At 35.6% G+C, this 13,796-nt stretch overlaps 1 protein-coding gene across 3 annotated transcripts in view; it reads right to left on the bottom strand.

The window, feature by feature from the left end:
- Window positions 1–13,796, bottom strand: part of LOC143051829 (protein PIF-like) — a 29,781-nt gene that overhangs the window by 969 nt on the left and 15,016 nt on the right. The window contains exons 11-14 of one of the 3 annotated variants that reach the window (XM_076224803.1): window positions 13,130–13,285; window positions 9,423–9,790; window positions 8,520–8,610; window positions 875–954 (exon numbers count right to left, since the gene is read on the bottom strand). In XM_076224803.1, coding sequence (XP_076080918.1) covers window positions 875–954; window positions 8,520–8,610; window positions 9,423–9,790; window positions 13,130–13,285 — 695 coding nt within the window. Of the gene's footprint in view, window positions 1–874; window positions 955–8,519; window positions 8,611–9,422; window positions 9,791–10,964; window positions 11,399–13,129; window positions 13,286–13,796 lie in introns of those variants that run through there. The other 2 variants (XM_076224804.1, XM_076224805.1) reach the window with 2 other exon arrangements.

Raw genomic sequence — 13,796 nt, 5'->3', positions numbered from 1 at the left:
TTTGTTAGGTTGTTTGTGATTGGACAAGCTTTTTTTAGATTGTTTGTAATTGGACAAGCTTTTGTTAGGTTGTTTCTAATTGGACAAGCTTTTGTTAGGTTGTTTCTAATTGGACAAGCTTTTGTTAGGTTGTTTGTAATTGGACAAGCTTTTGTTAGGTTGTTTGTAATTGGACAAGCTTTTGTTAGGTTGTTTGTAATTGGACAAGCTTTTGTTTGGTTGTTTGTAATTGGACAAGCTTTTGTTAGGTTGTTTGTAATTGGACAAGCTTTTGTTTGGTTGTTTGTAATTGGACAAGCTTTTGTTAGGTTGTTTGTAATTGGACAAGCTTTTGTTTGGTTGTTTGTAATTGGACAAGCTTTTGTTAGGTTGTTTGTAATTGAACAAGTTTTTGTTAGGTTGTTTGTAATTGAACAAGCTTTTGTTAGGTTTGTGTACTCTCAGATTGGCACTATGTAACGTTAGTTTGGGTAGTTTTTTGGTGCTTTGACTCGATGTCATATATCGGGCCTTTTCTATTGATTTCTAAAAATTTTACTTGTGTAAATCTATAAAAATGTTAGGGCAGATTAGCGCAACCTCGCAATATGATTTATGTGCCTTCCAACGTAATGATTTATGAGTAAGACATCTTACTTAACCTTTATTGACTTCATTGCAAATTCGACTGACCTTAGCTTTGTCCTTGTCCTTACATTTTATGTGTGTTTAATTTGAATTTTTCCTGAGCACCTTTCTTAATAGTTTAACAGCATGAAATGCAAATTAATTTTTTCTGAAGAAAAAATACCAGTGGTAGATAGCAGTTAGCGACAAATACTGACGAGTAATATGAAATATGAAACTCACAACAATTCTAACAGAGCAAACTTACATTGTCGATGTCTCCTTGGAATGACGCCCATTTACTGGCAGCGCCGATGATAATGCCGGTTTGCCTGGTTTGAATATCACCTGTGTAAAATACGAAATGAAATTACAAAACAACAGATGCAAATAATTGAAAAACTCATTCGAAAAGCACCCTTTTCAAGATTTGAATTATTACCGTCGTGTAAATATACTTATCATAGAAATTGAAATGTTGAACGACAGACGCGAGTGTGGTATGCACAATAATCATCAGTGACATTCGAAACTCATAAGTTAAAACTAGGGGAAGGCTTGTGTAAAGTGTAGAAAAGTCAAATGTTTTAATACTATTGGAAGATAAAAGAGTCTTAGATAAGATCTTTAGAATTAATTAGTATCCACATCCAATTCACGCCACCTCTAGAATAGGATTTTTCACAATTACTTTGATCAATGATAAAATTGTTGTTGATAATTTAGAAAGAGGTTAGTGGAGCACTTTGAGGACCCAGCAATATACCGTTGTTTGTTAGGACATTTATGTGGTTTAGGTATCCAATACAATGGTGGCATATCCAGCTCTTTATCTTTGGTTGAAATTCCCAAGGAAACATAAAACAAAGCTAAGTTCCTCTTTAGTATGTGTCGTAGGGTATTTGAGTTCCGAAGTGAATTGTCATTACCTAATTCAGTTATTAATCAGTTTATGTTATGTGATTTACACACAATTAAACGATTTTGTTTTGGCCTTTAACTGCGGGGACAACAACATATTTGTCATGAAGGTAGAACGCGTGTTTTGCAACATTTGTGTCTTTGAAGATTGATGAAGCATGGTGTTCTGGAACTTATTCATCATTTATTCTTCATTTGATTATCATTTTATTGTTAACGTTTCATTGCGTACATCGCTTTATGTGCGCCAGTTTTAGGAGTTTTATACAGGACAGTGTAGGAATCAGCGTTACTTTCCCCTCTCTTCTAATGACGTAAACTGCTCAGCGAGTCGTGTGCACAACTGCAAAGAACATTCAGCGGACACGTTGTCCAAAAGAACAATTCGTGGCTAACCACAGCGTGAGTTACCTTTAAAACATTACAAATTATGTCTTTACATTAGCGATGAACTGTTTTAATATATTTCCCTATGTTATAAAGAAACTATGAACATTTTACCGTTCAAACTGTTCGTATCTGCGATTACACGATTTAATTCAAGACAGAACGTGTGTAAGAATATTCATCTATTCATAATTATAAAGAACTTTAACAGCTTTATATATCTACGAACTGTTTATCCGTATTTTTAATTGACTTTAATTATCATTGAACACATTGTAAAATTGTATTTATATTTGTATTTTCAGTTTTCCACCATTTGGATTGGTAGTGAAATAAAAGTCAGCTCCTGATTGTTTTATCTTTACTTAAACCCAGTCGTCTTGGTTACACTCACTGGTCAGGCCAGTACAGTGAAAAAGCTACAACTTGCCTGTTGTTTTTTAGGATAACGTACGCCACTCCACGACAGTCAACAGACCAACAACGTAGTTTCAACGACAACGTAGCAACGTACATACGTACATACCTTTACACTGACAGTGGACTACATATCTTGTGTGTACTCGGCAGCAAACCAACAACGTTGAACAAACATTGCCGACTTACATCATGGATCCCAGTCACGCGGAACAGCAAGAAGAGGTTCAGCCCCCAGAGGGAAATGTCCCAGATCTAGAATTATTACAAAATCCGTCTAAAACAACAAATGTAGATGAAAATGCCGAGACTAGGCGAGTGCGTGAACTTACCGAAAAGGGACAGGGAGCCTTTATAGAAAAACGTGACAAGTTCTATCACGACTTAGAGGCCCTATGGTCAAACCTAGACTCTCAGTTATTAGAAACGGCCAAGCCTCCCAACGACCTCCAGCAATTGTTAACAGCACAAGATAAAATTGTACAAGCCTGTACTAAGTATCGCAGGCTCACAGACGAGTACTTGACATTTCTGAAAAATACAAAAACATTAGACAGCCTTCAAAACATTGATACGTGCAAATTCTCAACGGATATCCGAATGTCTAAAGTCGAACTGGCAATTGAGACTTTACACGAGCATCGCCTCGCCCTAACACAGGCTATATCCACTAGAACAAAGACCTCAAGGGGTAAGAAAACCTCGCACAGTGGTAGCTCTAACGTGTCAGACATGTCAAGCCTGGCACGGAGAAAGCGAGCCAAGGCAGAGGCTGCAAAGTCTAAGATAGCATTTGTCGAAAAACATGCCCTTATCCTACAGGAAGCAATGTTAGAAGAACAAGCCCTGTTCAGACAAAATGAAATGGAACAGGAAGCAGCACGCAAAAACGCTGAAATGGAACAGGAAGCAGCACACAAAAACGCTGAAATGGAACAGGAAGCCAGTCGTAAACAGGCAGAAATGGAGCAAGAAGTCGCTCAACGTAAACATGAGGCCGCACAGAGAACAGTTCAGCTAGAACAGGAGGCTGCTCACAGAAAAGTGCAATTAGAACAAGAGGCCGCTCACAGAAAAACGCAATTAGAACAAGAAGCTATGCGCAGAAAGGCTCAAATGCAACAAGAAGCCGCACGAGTAAGCCGGGAAAAGGCCGAGCTTCAAGCCAAATTTAACCTTCTTGAAGCACAGAGAGAAGCTGCAGCCGCAAAAGCCGAGGCTCGTATCCTGGAATATGATGATAGCCAAGCGTATAGCGATCTCCCTGACGAAAAAGAAGACCCGCTCCAGCGTGTGCAAGATTTCGTCAATAAACTTCCTGTATCAACTGTTGTTAAGGAAGTAACAGGACCTCAAAAGAAAAAACAAATTCCTGTTAAGATCGAGCTGAGTCACGAAGCACCAGCGTTTGTGCCATCCGTGGCATCGAACTTGCTGTCACAGACATCTGCCGTCTTGGTTTCCGATAATAAGTCACCGGAAGTTACCTTTATCCCAGATCTGGGATTAGTAACCGGCATACAAAAACTAGGTCTTTCAGATGAGAGCCCTACTGAACACCAAAAACAGGGTGTTAAAGAAGCGATCCCTGTCTCACAGCAAAATCAAGGCATTATAGAAGAGATCCCTGTCTCACTACTAAGACAAGGAGTTATAATAGAAGAGACCCCTTCTGCACACCTGCAGCAAAACAATCCTACGTTAGAGATAACCAGATTTCTCCTTCGCAAGGACTTGCTGTTCTCCCGGCTTACAAGCTTTAACGACCAGGCAGAATCATTTCATACATAGAAAGCCAGCTTTAAAAATGTCATAGACGAACTACAAGTTTCAGACTCAGAACAGATAGACCTACTTATTAAATGGCTTTGACCAGAGTCAGGTAAACATGCCATGAGTATAAGGGCATCAAATGCCAACAACCCAACAAGAGGCTTACACAGATTATGGGAAAGACTGGACGATCGATATGGTGCTCCAGTAATGTTGCAGACGTCTCTCGTCAACAAACTTGACAACTTTCCAACACTGAAAAATAAAGACAACTCACTCCTTCACGATTTGTCAGACATTATCTCAGAAATAGAGTATCACAAAGAAAATCCCAAGCTGGGATGTTTGCTAGCTTACTTCGACTCGTCAAAGGGGGTAAATCCTATTGTGGAAAAACTACCATACGGACTCCAAGAAAAGTGGATAACAAGGGCTTCAAGATACAAGTCTAAATATGAAGTTGCCTTTCCACCTTTTACAGAATTCTCTGCCTTCATCAGGGAAATAAGCAAAATTAAGAACGATCCTGGGTTCATCTTTGGTTCAAAGGTAACACCAAATACAAAAGACGCTACGCCAAGGTTCACACCTCAGACGACTCTAAAGTCAACGTCCATAAGACGGCTGTTGAACGGCAAACTGAAGACAGCAGTCAACAACAAGGTCTGTGTATCCTACACAATACAAAGCATACCTTGAATGAATGCCGAGCATTCCGAGCCAAAACTATAGAGGAACGCAAGGAACTGTTGATGCAAAACAATCTTTGTTACAAATGCTGTGATTCGACTATGCACAGAAGTCGTGATTGCAACGCGAGTATCAGTTGCAATGAATGCGGAAGTAAACAACACACCACCGCATTACACACTAATCGAGTGTACCAAACCAAAGGTGCACCGCCTTCACCGCCTAGATCAGTCGACGGCGGGGAGCAACTTGAGTTAGCTGAAACCAAGCTAACCTCTGTTAGTTCAACTTGCACAGATATCTCCAAAGACGGCAACAGCAGTAAATCTTGTGCCAAGAAACTTCCTGTGAATGTCTTTCACAAAGATAATCATGACAAAGTAATTCGCATGTATGCAATTATTGACGACCAAAGCAACCGGTCTCTCGTGGCTCCTGAATTCTTCAGCCTATTCAACGTGCAGGCAGAAACAAAAGATTATTTGTTATCCACATGCTCCGGCAGCAAGGTTACTTCCGGTAAACGAGGAAACGGCTTTGTCGTGAAGTCTGTACAAGACCATACTAGATTCAATCTGCCTGAACTGATTGAATGCGATAACATTCCCAATAATCAGAACGAAATTGCTACACCTGAGGATATATTGCAATATCAACACTTGCAAGAACTACAAAAACATATCCTCCCGATTGATGGAAAATGCAAAATCCTATTGCTCATTGGAAGAGACCTTATAGAGGCACATCATGTCCTTGATCAACGTCTAGGACCACCAAAGGCTCCATTTGCGCAAAAGTTAAACCTTGGTTGGATTATCGTTGGAGAAATACGCTCCGATAAGCAACATGTTCACCTTGAACTCACTACAAAGAAAACAAATCCAACTTGCAGTGTTGTGAAACCACAAACAAAGAAATTACCTGAGTGTAATAAAACCAACACCCAGTCAAATGAAATTCAAACTGATTCGTCTAAACTTTATCCCCGTTTACATGGGCAACCGAAAACGAAATCAGCGACTTCTATCGTCAGATTTGCAGAAGCCGAAAAGCTCACTTCGGAAACAACGCCACCAAAAGTGAATGCGGACAAAGAAAAGTACACCCGAAAACATTCAATTCCCATGGAAAGCTTCAATTCGCCTTTGGATACGCAAGGACAAGAGGAAAGCAGAATAACCAATTCCAACTTAAGTCACAGAGAAAAGGAACGTGGTACCGGATGGTCTACTGTACGCCGTAAACGTCAAGGAAAGCATCCGTCTCGCAAGACGTCCTCGTTAGATCGCATATCCGTGTCGAAAGGAGATTCTTCCATCAGAACTACAGCCATGGAGTTGGATCTTAGATCGCCGCGACCTCGTCGGAAACACCGCCATATCTAGGATAGAAGCTGTGAAATACCCAGCCTCCCGTTGGACTACTTCTAAGTGAATATTTGTACTGTTGTTATATATTTAACATTTTATTTGTTTTCGATAATGGAATAGTGATATCAGATACACCTCAGACGGGGAGTGTACTTGAACTTATTCATCATTTATTCTTCATTTGATCATCATTTTATATTGTTAACGTTTCATTGCGTACATCGCTTTATGTGCGCAGGTTTTAGGAGTTTTATACAGGACAGTGTAGGAATCAGCGTTACTTTCCCCTCTCTTCTAATGACGTAAACTGCTCAGCGAGTCGTGTGCACAACCGCAAAGAACATTCAGCGGACACGTTGTCCAAAAGAACAATTCGTGGCTAACCACAGCGTGAGTTACCTTTAAAACATTACAAATTATGTCTTTACATTAGCGATGAACTGTTTTAATATATTCCCCTATGTTATAAAGTAACTATGAACATTTTACCGTTCAAACTGTTCGTATCTGCGATTACACGATTTAATTCAAGACAGAACGTGTGTAAGAATATTCATCTATTCATAATTATAAAGAACTTTAACAGCTTTATATATCTACGAACTGTTTATCCGTATTTTTAATTGACTTTAATTATCATTGAACACATTGTAAAATTGTATTTATATTTGTATTTTCAGTTTTTCACCATTTGGATTGGTAGTGAAATAAAAGTCAGCTCCTGATTGTTTTATCTTTACTTAAACCCAGTCGTCTTGGTTACACTCACTGGTCAGGCCAGTACACATGGTTATAACTGGACCTATTCAATGTCTATTCTAATTGATCTCATCGACCTAACAGCTTTAAGTTAATATATTCTAATAGAGTATATACGTCTTCTTTCTCGCGTATATCCCATTGCCTGACAAAATCCTCGACTGAGTCTCATCAGTATATCACCTGATGCCTTTTGTTATCTATTATTCATGTGTTTCTTTGCCTAATACGTTCTCCTATTTATTTGTATTGTAGTCCTGTAATATTATGTTGTCATTTTAATGTTATATTTAACAATGCCATTAAAAGAGGGACGAAAGATACTAAAGGGACAGTCAAACTCATACATCTAAAACATCTGACAACGCCATGGCTAAAAATGAAAAAGACAAACAAACAACAGCACACATGACACAACATAGAAAACTTAAGAATAAACAACACGAACCCCACATTAAAGTGCGAGGTTTGGCATGCCACAAAACCAGGTGCAACCCACCATTTTTTTCTTTAAAAATATCCTGTACCAATTCAGGAAAATGGGCATTGTTATATCATAGTTCGTTTCTGTGTGTGTAACATTTTTACGTTGTGTTTCCGTTGTGCCGTTTGTTTTCTCCTATATTTGAGTGTGAATTCACATTACCATAAGACGTGTCACGGTACTTTTCTATCCCAAATTCATGTATTTGGTTTTGATGTTATATTTTTTTATTCTCATCGGATTTTGTCTAATGCTTAGTCTGTTGCTGTGTGTGTTACATTTTAATGTTGTGTCGTTGTTCTCCTCTTATATTTAATGCGATTCCCTCAGTTTTAGTTTGTTACCCCGATTTTGTTTTCTGTCCATAGATTTACGAGTTTTGAACAGCGGTATACTACTGTTGCCTGTATGTTTAAATGTGTTTTTTTTTTCAATTAATGGATTTATGCTGACGATATTTTAGGCCTTTGGGAAACACATTTCGCACAGAAGTGTTATTGACAAAGTTCAGATATACAGTAGTATCGTGGCCAGCCTAATTATAATTTTATTATATGAATGGGGAACTAGAACAGGTGCAATCAGGATTTAGAATTGCAGTCGTCAATATTGAGATCCTGGAACACGGGAAAATTTGAGTTACAGTTGGTTTTGGAAATGATAGGTACAGTCTGATCGTTAAAATAGTGAAGTGTTTATTTTTCTTCTTTTTTTAAAGTGAACTGGTTGATGATGAAGGATATAGCCTAAGAGTTGATTGCAGAGGAAACTGAATTAAGATGAAGGATATTGCTTAAAGTTGTTGGCAAAGTAAAGTTTAAGAAGTTTTTTCTTCTTGACAACTTTCCCAATGCGAACTGGTTTGAGAAGTCTGTGACTTGCAATATTGGAAAGTAAGCTGTAAGTTTGTATTGGTTTGAATGACGGTTAGTAAAAGGGGTTTCCAAACATAAGTTGTACAGAGAGTAAAGTTTTGAAAGGGGAAGTGAATAAAGCTTCGTGCGAATTTTATGAATACCTAACGGCTTTTGTATAAATAACATCAGGTCATCAATAGAGACATCATAGAGAGTATGTGATATAAAATGACAATAATAACAATATATGTTTACCTGTAAGAAAGGACTGGACGACCACGGAACTAACAGCACAGATCATTCTTTGGCCATCGTAAATATAGGTTACAGTATTAATAACTCCAGGCTGTAATTAGATAGAAATATTAGTCAAACTGTTTTTTTTCTTCATTTTTTTAAGTAAAACGGCCAGATTGATCCAAAAACAATTTTTATTAGTCACTCATGGTAATTTAATTTTCAAATTTGATTGATTTGCTAGTGTATTTTTAATCATTAATTTCAAGATTTGTTTTGCTACAAACTTGAAGATATTTAGTAATATTGCTGCTGACTTTTTTCTTGATTGGTCTCGCCAACAGTGTCTCGCCTTTATGATAGTTACGTTGTAAACCTTGTGGTTCTCTATAGACCGGCACTTTCTAACCGTCATAACTTATCGTCATTTCAATCGTCACTAGGAACAGCGATGTAATACAAAAGCAGTATTTTTCTATATAAAGATCATTGCTGAAACATGTCCTTGAATGATGATTTAAATACAACATAATGAACGGAAACAATTTTTTAACCTAGATATTTAACTTTTTTTCATATTCCATATCTAACAAAAGGACAAAATATACATTGCTGATAATTTTATAAGCACATACTAGTAGTTAAAGTTGTATAATTGATTCAAATCAACTTATATACTAGACTGTTGTATCCTTGTTACCCGATTAACTACGTAGACTTTGTCATTGTTTTTCATCTATAAATCTGCTGTAAACTTGATATCATAAAGTATTCCAAAGCCTTGCTGACTACGTCCCCTTTTACAGGTGACACTTGCTTTCTTCTATTAATAATAATAATTAAAAAAAATATATACTAAGAAAAAGCATAAATGTTTTTTTATATCTTATTAAGTGATATACTTTTAACTTGTAAACCTACTATATACGGGGCCGATATTTCTGCTGTTTCTTTGTCTGTTACAGTACGGAAAAGAACGGTGTTACTCCCACGGTTAGCTACGATCAGTAATGATGCTTCCTCAAGGTCGCTTCCGATACAATTAGAAATCAGTGCCTCGCTTTGAAAACCGGAACCGGAAGTTTTAAACTGGAATTCAATGACCAAGCGATTTTTTAGTTCAACATTAGAGAATCGCCAAATGTTTAACATACTCTGTCCATTGAAAGTCGCTGTTTGTCCGTTAAGAACAACATTGAGGAACCCTGCCAGAACGCCATTACTAGAACTGTCTGTTATACCACTATTGCTATTGAACTCATAAGATACATCTGGGCCACAACCTACAACTTTAAAAGATATTTAGTATTATTCACTATGCTATTGTGAACTATGTGTATTACACGAAGTTCTAATATAACATTGTTAAACATCCATTTAATTCGAAATTTAATAAATTTCAAATAAAGTGTACTCTTGTAAGGCAAACCGCTGTTATATTATCAATTGAAAGATTGACAGTTAACGTCACTTTTAGCACGGTTTCTTGGAAAGAAACACCAACCTTCAGCAGGAACGCCATTAATACTAAGAGGTTAACGTATTTGTCGATGAAGAGATGTAAGGACTATGAGGAATTTCATTGTTCAAGCCCAAACATGAAATGTACGCATCTTCATTGCATTAATATCCTTTGTTAATGTTGTTGTAAATTTATCAATCGCAAAAACTATGGCCGTGTTTAGTCATAAACTAGCAAATAAATCATGTTTTCCCAGACAAAAGTGTCAATCCATTCACGTCCAACGTATTTATCATAACGGCTAACCAAATTCTGAAAAACCGTGACCTTGTGTATCTGTCATAATCTAATTAGTAAATAATGTTCTCCAAGGTATCAATCAGAACAAATCTATCGTATTTAGACACAATATTCTATTTTTTCTTATGTATATGTCATCAACTCCTAAAATATTGATTTTCTCATAGACCGAATTATAAATCAGTACATATTCAACATATTTAGCGCTAAAAGGTTTTAAATAAACTTGGATAGGCATGACATGTCGTATCAGTTATACACACTTCAATGTGAAAAAAATCACATTATAGATCCTACGAACCCTAGGATTGCAGATTGGATATAAGTATACAGCATACAATCACTGACATGTTTCCTTAACCCAAGACAGTCACATGAACATTTGACCGGGTCAAACGAAATCAATAATACTAGTATATGCATACAACTTTGACATTTCATCCGTTATTATAAAACTTATATTACTGTACGTGTAGACTTAATATAAATGCATTCTATACATTTACATGACATTTTGTTTAATTACATTATTGAACATACTATTTATAACCTTTATTCATACGATTGAGAACAATGACGTGCTCCAAAATGTACTATAAGGCCCTGGGATTTTCTTCACACTAATTTTTAAATTTTCTTCTCAACAACTCTGTCTTTATTTTACTGATTCCTCGTTAGGGACATACATTGAACAGAATTACCTGAATATAAATTGTTTATATGTGTAGTGGCCTCCGATTTGTTTTACTGCGGCAGAGCACGCGATCTTTGCAACATCCTTTCATTATTAGGATTTCTCGGCATAATTCGTAGCCGTCGACCATTTCTATTCCGGGACAACATTTTTGGCGACCATAAATTGAAAGAATCGCCATTTAGTTCATCTACGAAAGCACTTTTCAATAACGGCCGTCGGTTTGCCTGCCATACATTGAAAAATTCTTTTCCGTTCAACAATACTGCTCTTTGTTCAATTAATTCGTTATTCAATGAATTCCATATCTCTATCGACTTGTCTCGCTGGTTCCCAAATGTTAAGAACATATCATATGTCTCTTTTTGTTTCGAATCTTCACCACCAGTTGTCTCCCGTGTTAGATCATCAGGAAAGTGTATAGGTGCTGAAGAAGACATGCTATATAACAGATATAAATGGTAGAGCATATATTATTATAGATATATTTGTTTAAGAAGAATTGAGAAGCATTACACACATAAAATTGTTTGAGAAGTATGCATTTTGTAAATATATTTGTTTAGGAAGATATTATACACAGATATATTTGTTTAAGAAATATAGATTTTTATAGATATATATTTTGAGAAATATGCATTTTATAGACAGACTTGTTTGAGAAATATACATTTTTTAAAGATATATCTATTTGAGAAATAAACATTTTTAGAGATATAACTGTTTGAGAAAATATATACTGACCAACTTAAGAAACGCAACAATAGATTATTCTTTTGTAATTCCTATTTTCAAATATTCATATTTTTGTAGACAAACTTATAAACAGAAAGTTCTTTCATTACTTCAATGTTTAAAAAAAATGCCATGTCGAAAGTTGAATTGATTACGTCATTTTCAACGTTCAAATATTGTGGTATACACTGAAACCCTGGTTTTCCCATTACCAATTAACTTGTAACCGTCAAAAGCAATGACTGCCGAAATGATTATCAGAAAGGTCAACCAATTCTGTTCGGCACGTTTTTTGTTCTGTTTTTCACCTTCTGATTTTACCGTTGTTCCATTCATAACAACGGGTTTTGGCAATTATGCAGTTAACACTTTAAGGCTTTAAATGTTTTTCTGAAGTCGATTCTTTGGCAGTTCAGTTAATGAGAAATATTCATGGCATAAATCTGTGCAAAATTGCATTCATCAAATTGATAGGCAGTTGACGTTGTAGTCGTAGGTTTGTCTCGCAAATGACGTTGTGTAATCGAATTCTATTGCATTATCACTACATTTTGATCTGGTCATTGAAAGTCTACAACAAATCCCTTCTACCGTCTACTGGTTTGCATTATTCTAATGGATTGATTCAGTTTTTTATTCCTCAGTCTTGGCAATATAGAGATGCAACATTTTTATTACCAATTTAAGTGTGTCCAAGAATTAAAAGAACTGTTTCACAAAGAAAAAAATGAAAAAAATCTTTTATTGATTCGAAATTTCGCTTTCTGAAATTCGTGCGATCTCAATAATTCGATATGTTTAATAACCATAGGTAAGTCAGATGTTGATTTTTCCGAAAGAGAAAGAAGTATAATAAGCATGGATAGTAGTTTTAAAAGATTTATACATGATTTGGTAAAAAAAAAATCTACAAAATGAGTGTTGCGTTTTTAAAGTCAGTAGTATATTTTATAGAAATATTTGTTTAAGAAATATACAAAATATAGAACACCATCAATATATGTTAGAATGGACACCATCAATTTCAAATTCATTTTGTAGTATACTAATGTTTAATGCTAGTCTCACATTAATAATTCAATTTAATGCAAACATTATGAAATTGTTTAGTATGAGGAGAATCTAGTTCCCCGATTGTTTCAAATATTTTATAAATACAAACATATAATTCAGTAGTATCAAGCTATTTCAAATCATAATTTAAAACAAAAACAACCTTAAAACCTTCTGATTCTGTATTGCATATAAATGTCTCATCCTAATCATATATTAAGAAGCTTATTCCAATTTAATAAGGTTGAGTGAACTTCATAGAAGAGTCAAGTATACATTAAGATATTGAAATATATAAGTAGACATTAAATATATATATATATATATATACATGTATATAAGTAAATAACAATTATAAAGTCATAAACTTATAGATAATTTTACCCTGTATATTTCCAGAATTCAAACCGGAAGTTATAGAACAAGAACACGTGTTCTGATCAAACCACGTGCCTGGTGCACAACTTCGTGTGATGTTGAAACCATGGTTTTCTTCATAATATTTGGACCGATCTGGTTGATATGGATATCTGTAGCACTCTGTAAAATCAAAATTGCAGTAGAATGCAATTATTGGAGAATATGGAAATTATCTCAATGCACCAATCAATCGACACACATAAAGGCATTTGGATAAACTGGTCCTTTTATTCCATACACGACCAACATGTAATGGGCTATAACTCACTTTATCGTTAAATGTAACATTTATTGATGATGAAAAATAGTAAAACAAGTTTGAATTTCAACATTTTTCTTCTTTTTTTTGTCATGAAATATGGAAATAAACGTGAAGCTATTTCCCATTTGCTTTTCTATTTTTGATGACACTTTTTAGATATGATAGACTGATTACTGATACAATATTAAATCAACTTTCAGAAAAAAAGTAAATAAATTTGTTCAGCGAGGAATCTTAATTGTCGTCATTCAAAGCTACTTCCGTTCAATGTGAAAAATAAAACAAAAATGTGTTGTTGCATTACTAGCCACGAGGAAGATCGCGCAAATAAAAATATGTTTCAATATTACTAAGAATATACTGCTGAAC

This window comes from Mytilus galloprovincialis, chromosome 11 (assembly GCF_965363235.1).
Source record: "Mytilus galloprovincialis chromosome 11, xbMytGall1.hap1.1, whole genome shotgun sequence".
In the NCBI taxonomy this organism is placed as follows: Eukaryota; Metazoa; Mollusca; class Bivalvia; order Mytilida; family Mytilidae; genus Mytilus; species Mytilus galloprovincialis.
Note: the sequence above shows the minus strand (reverse complement) of the source record. Positions and strands in the feature narration are given on the sequence as shown.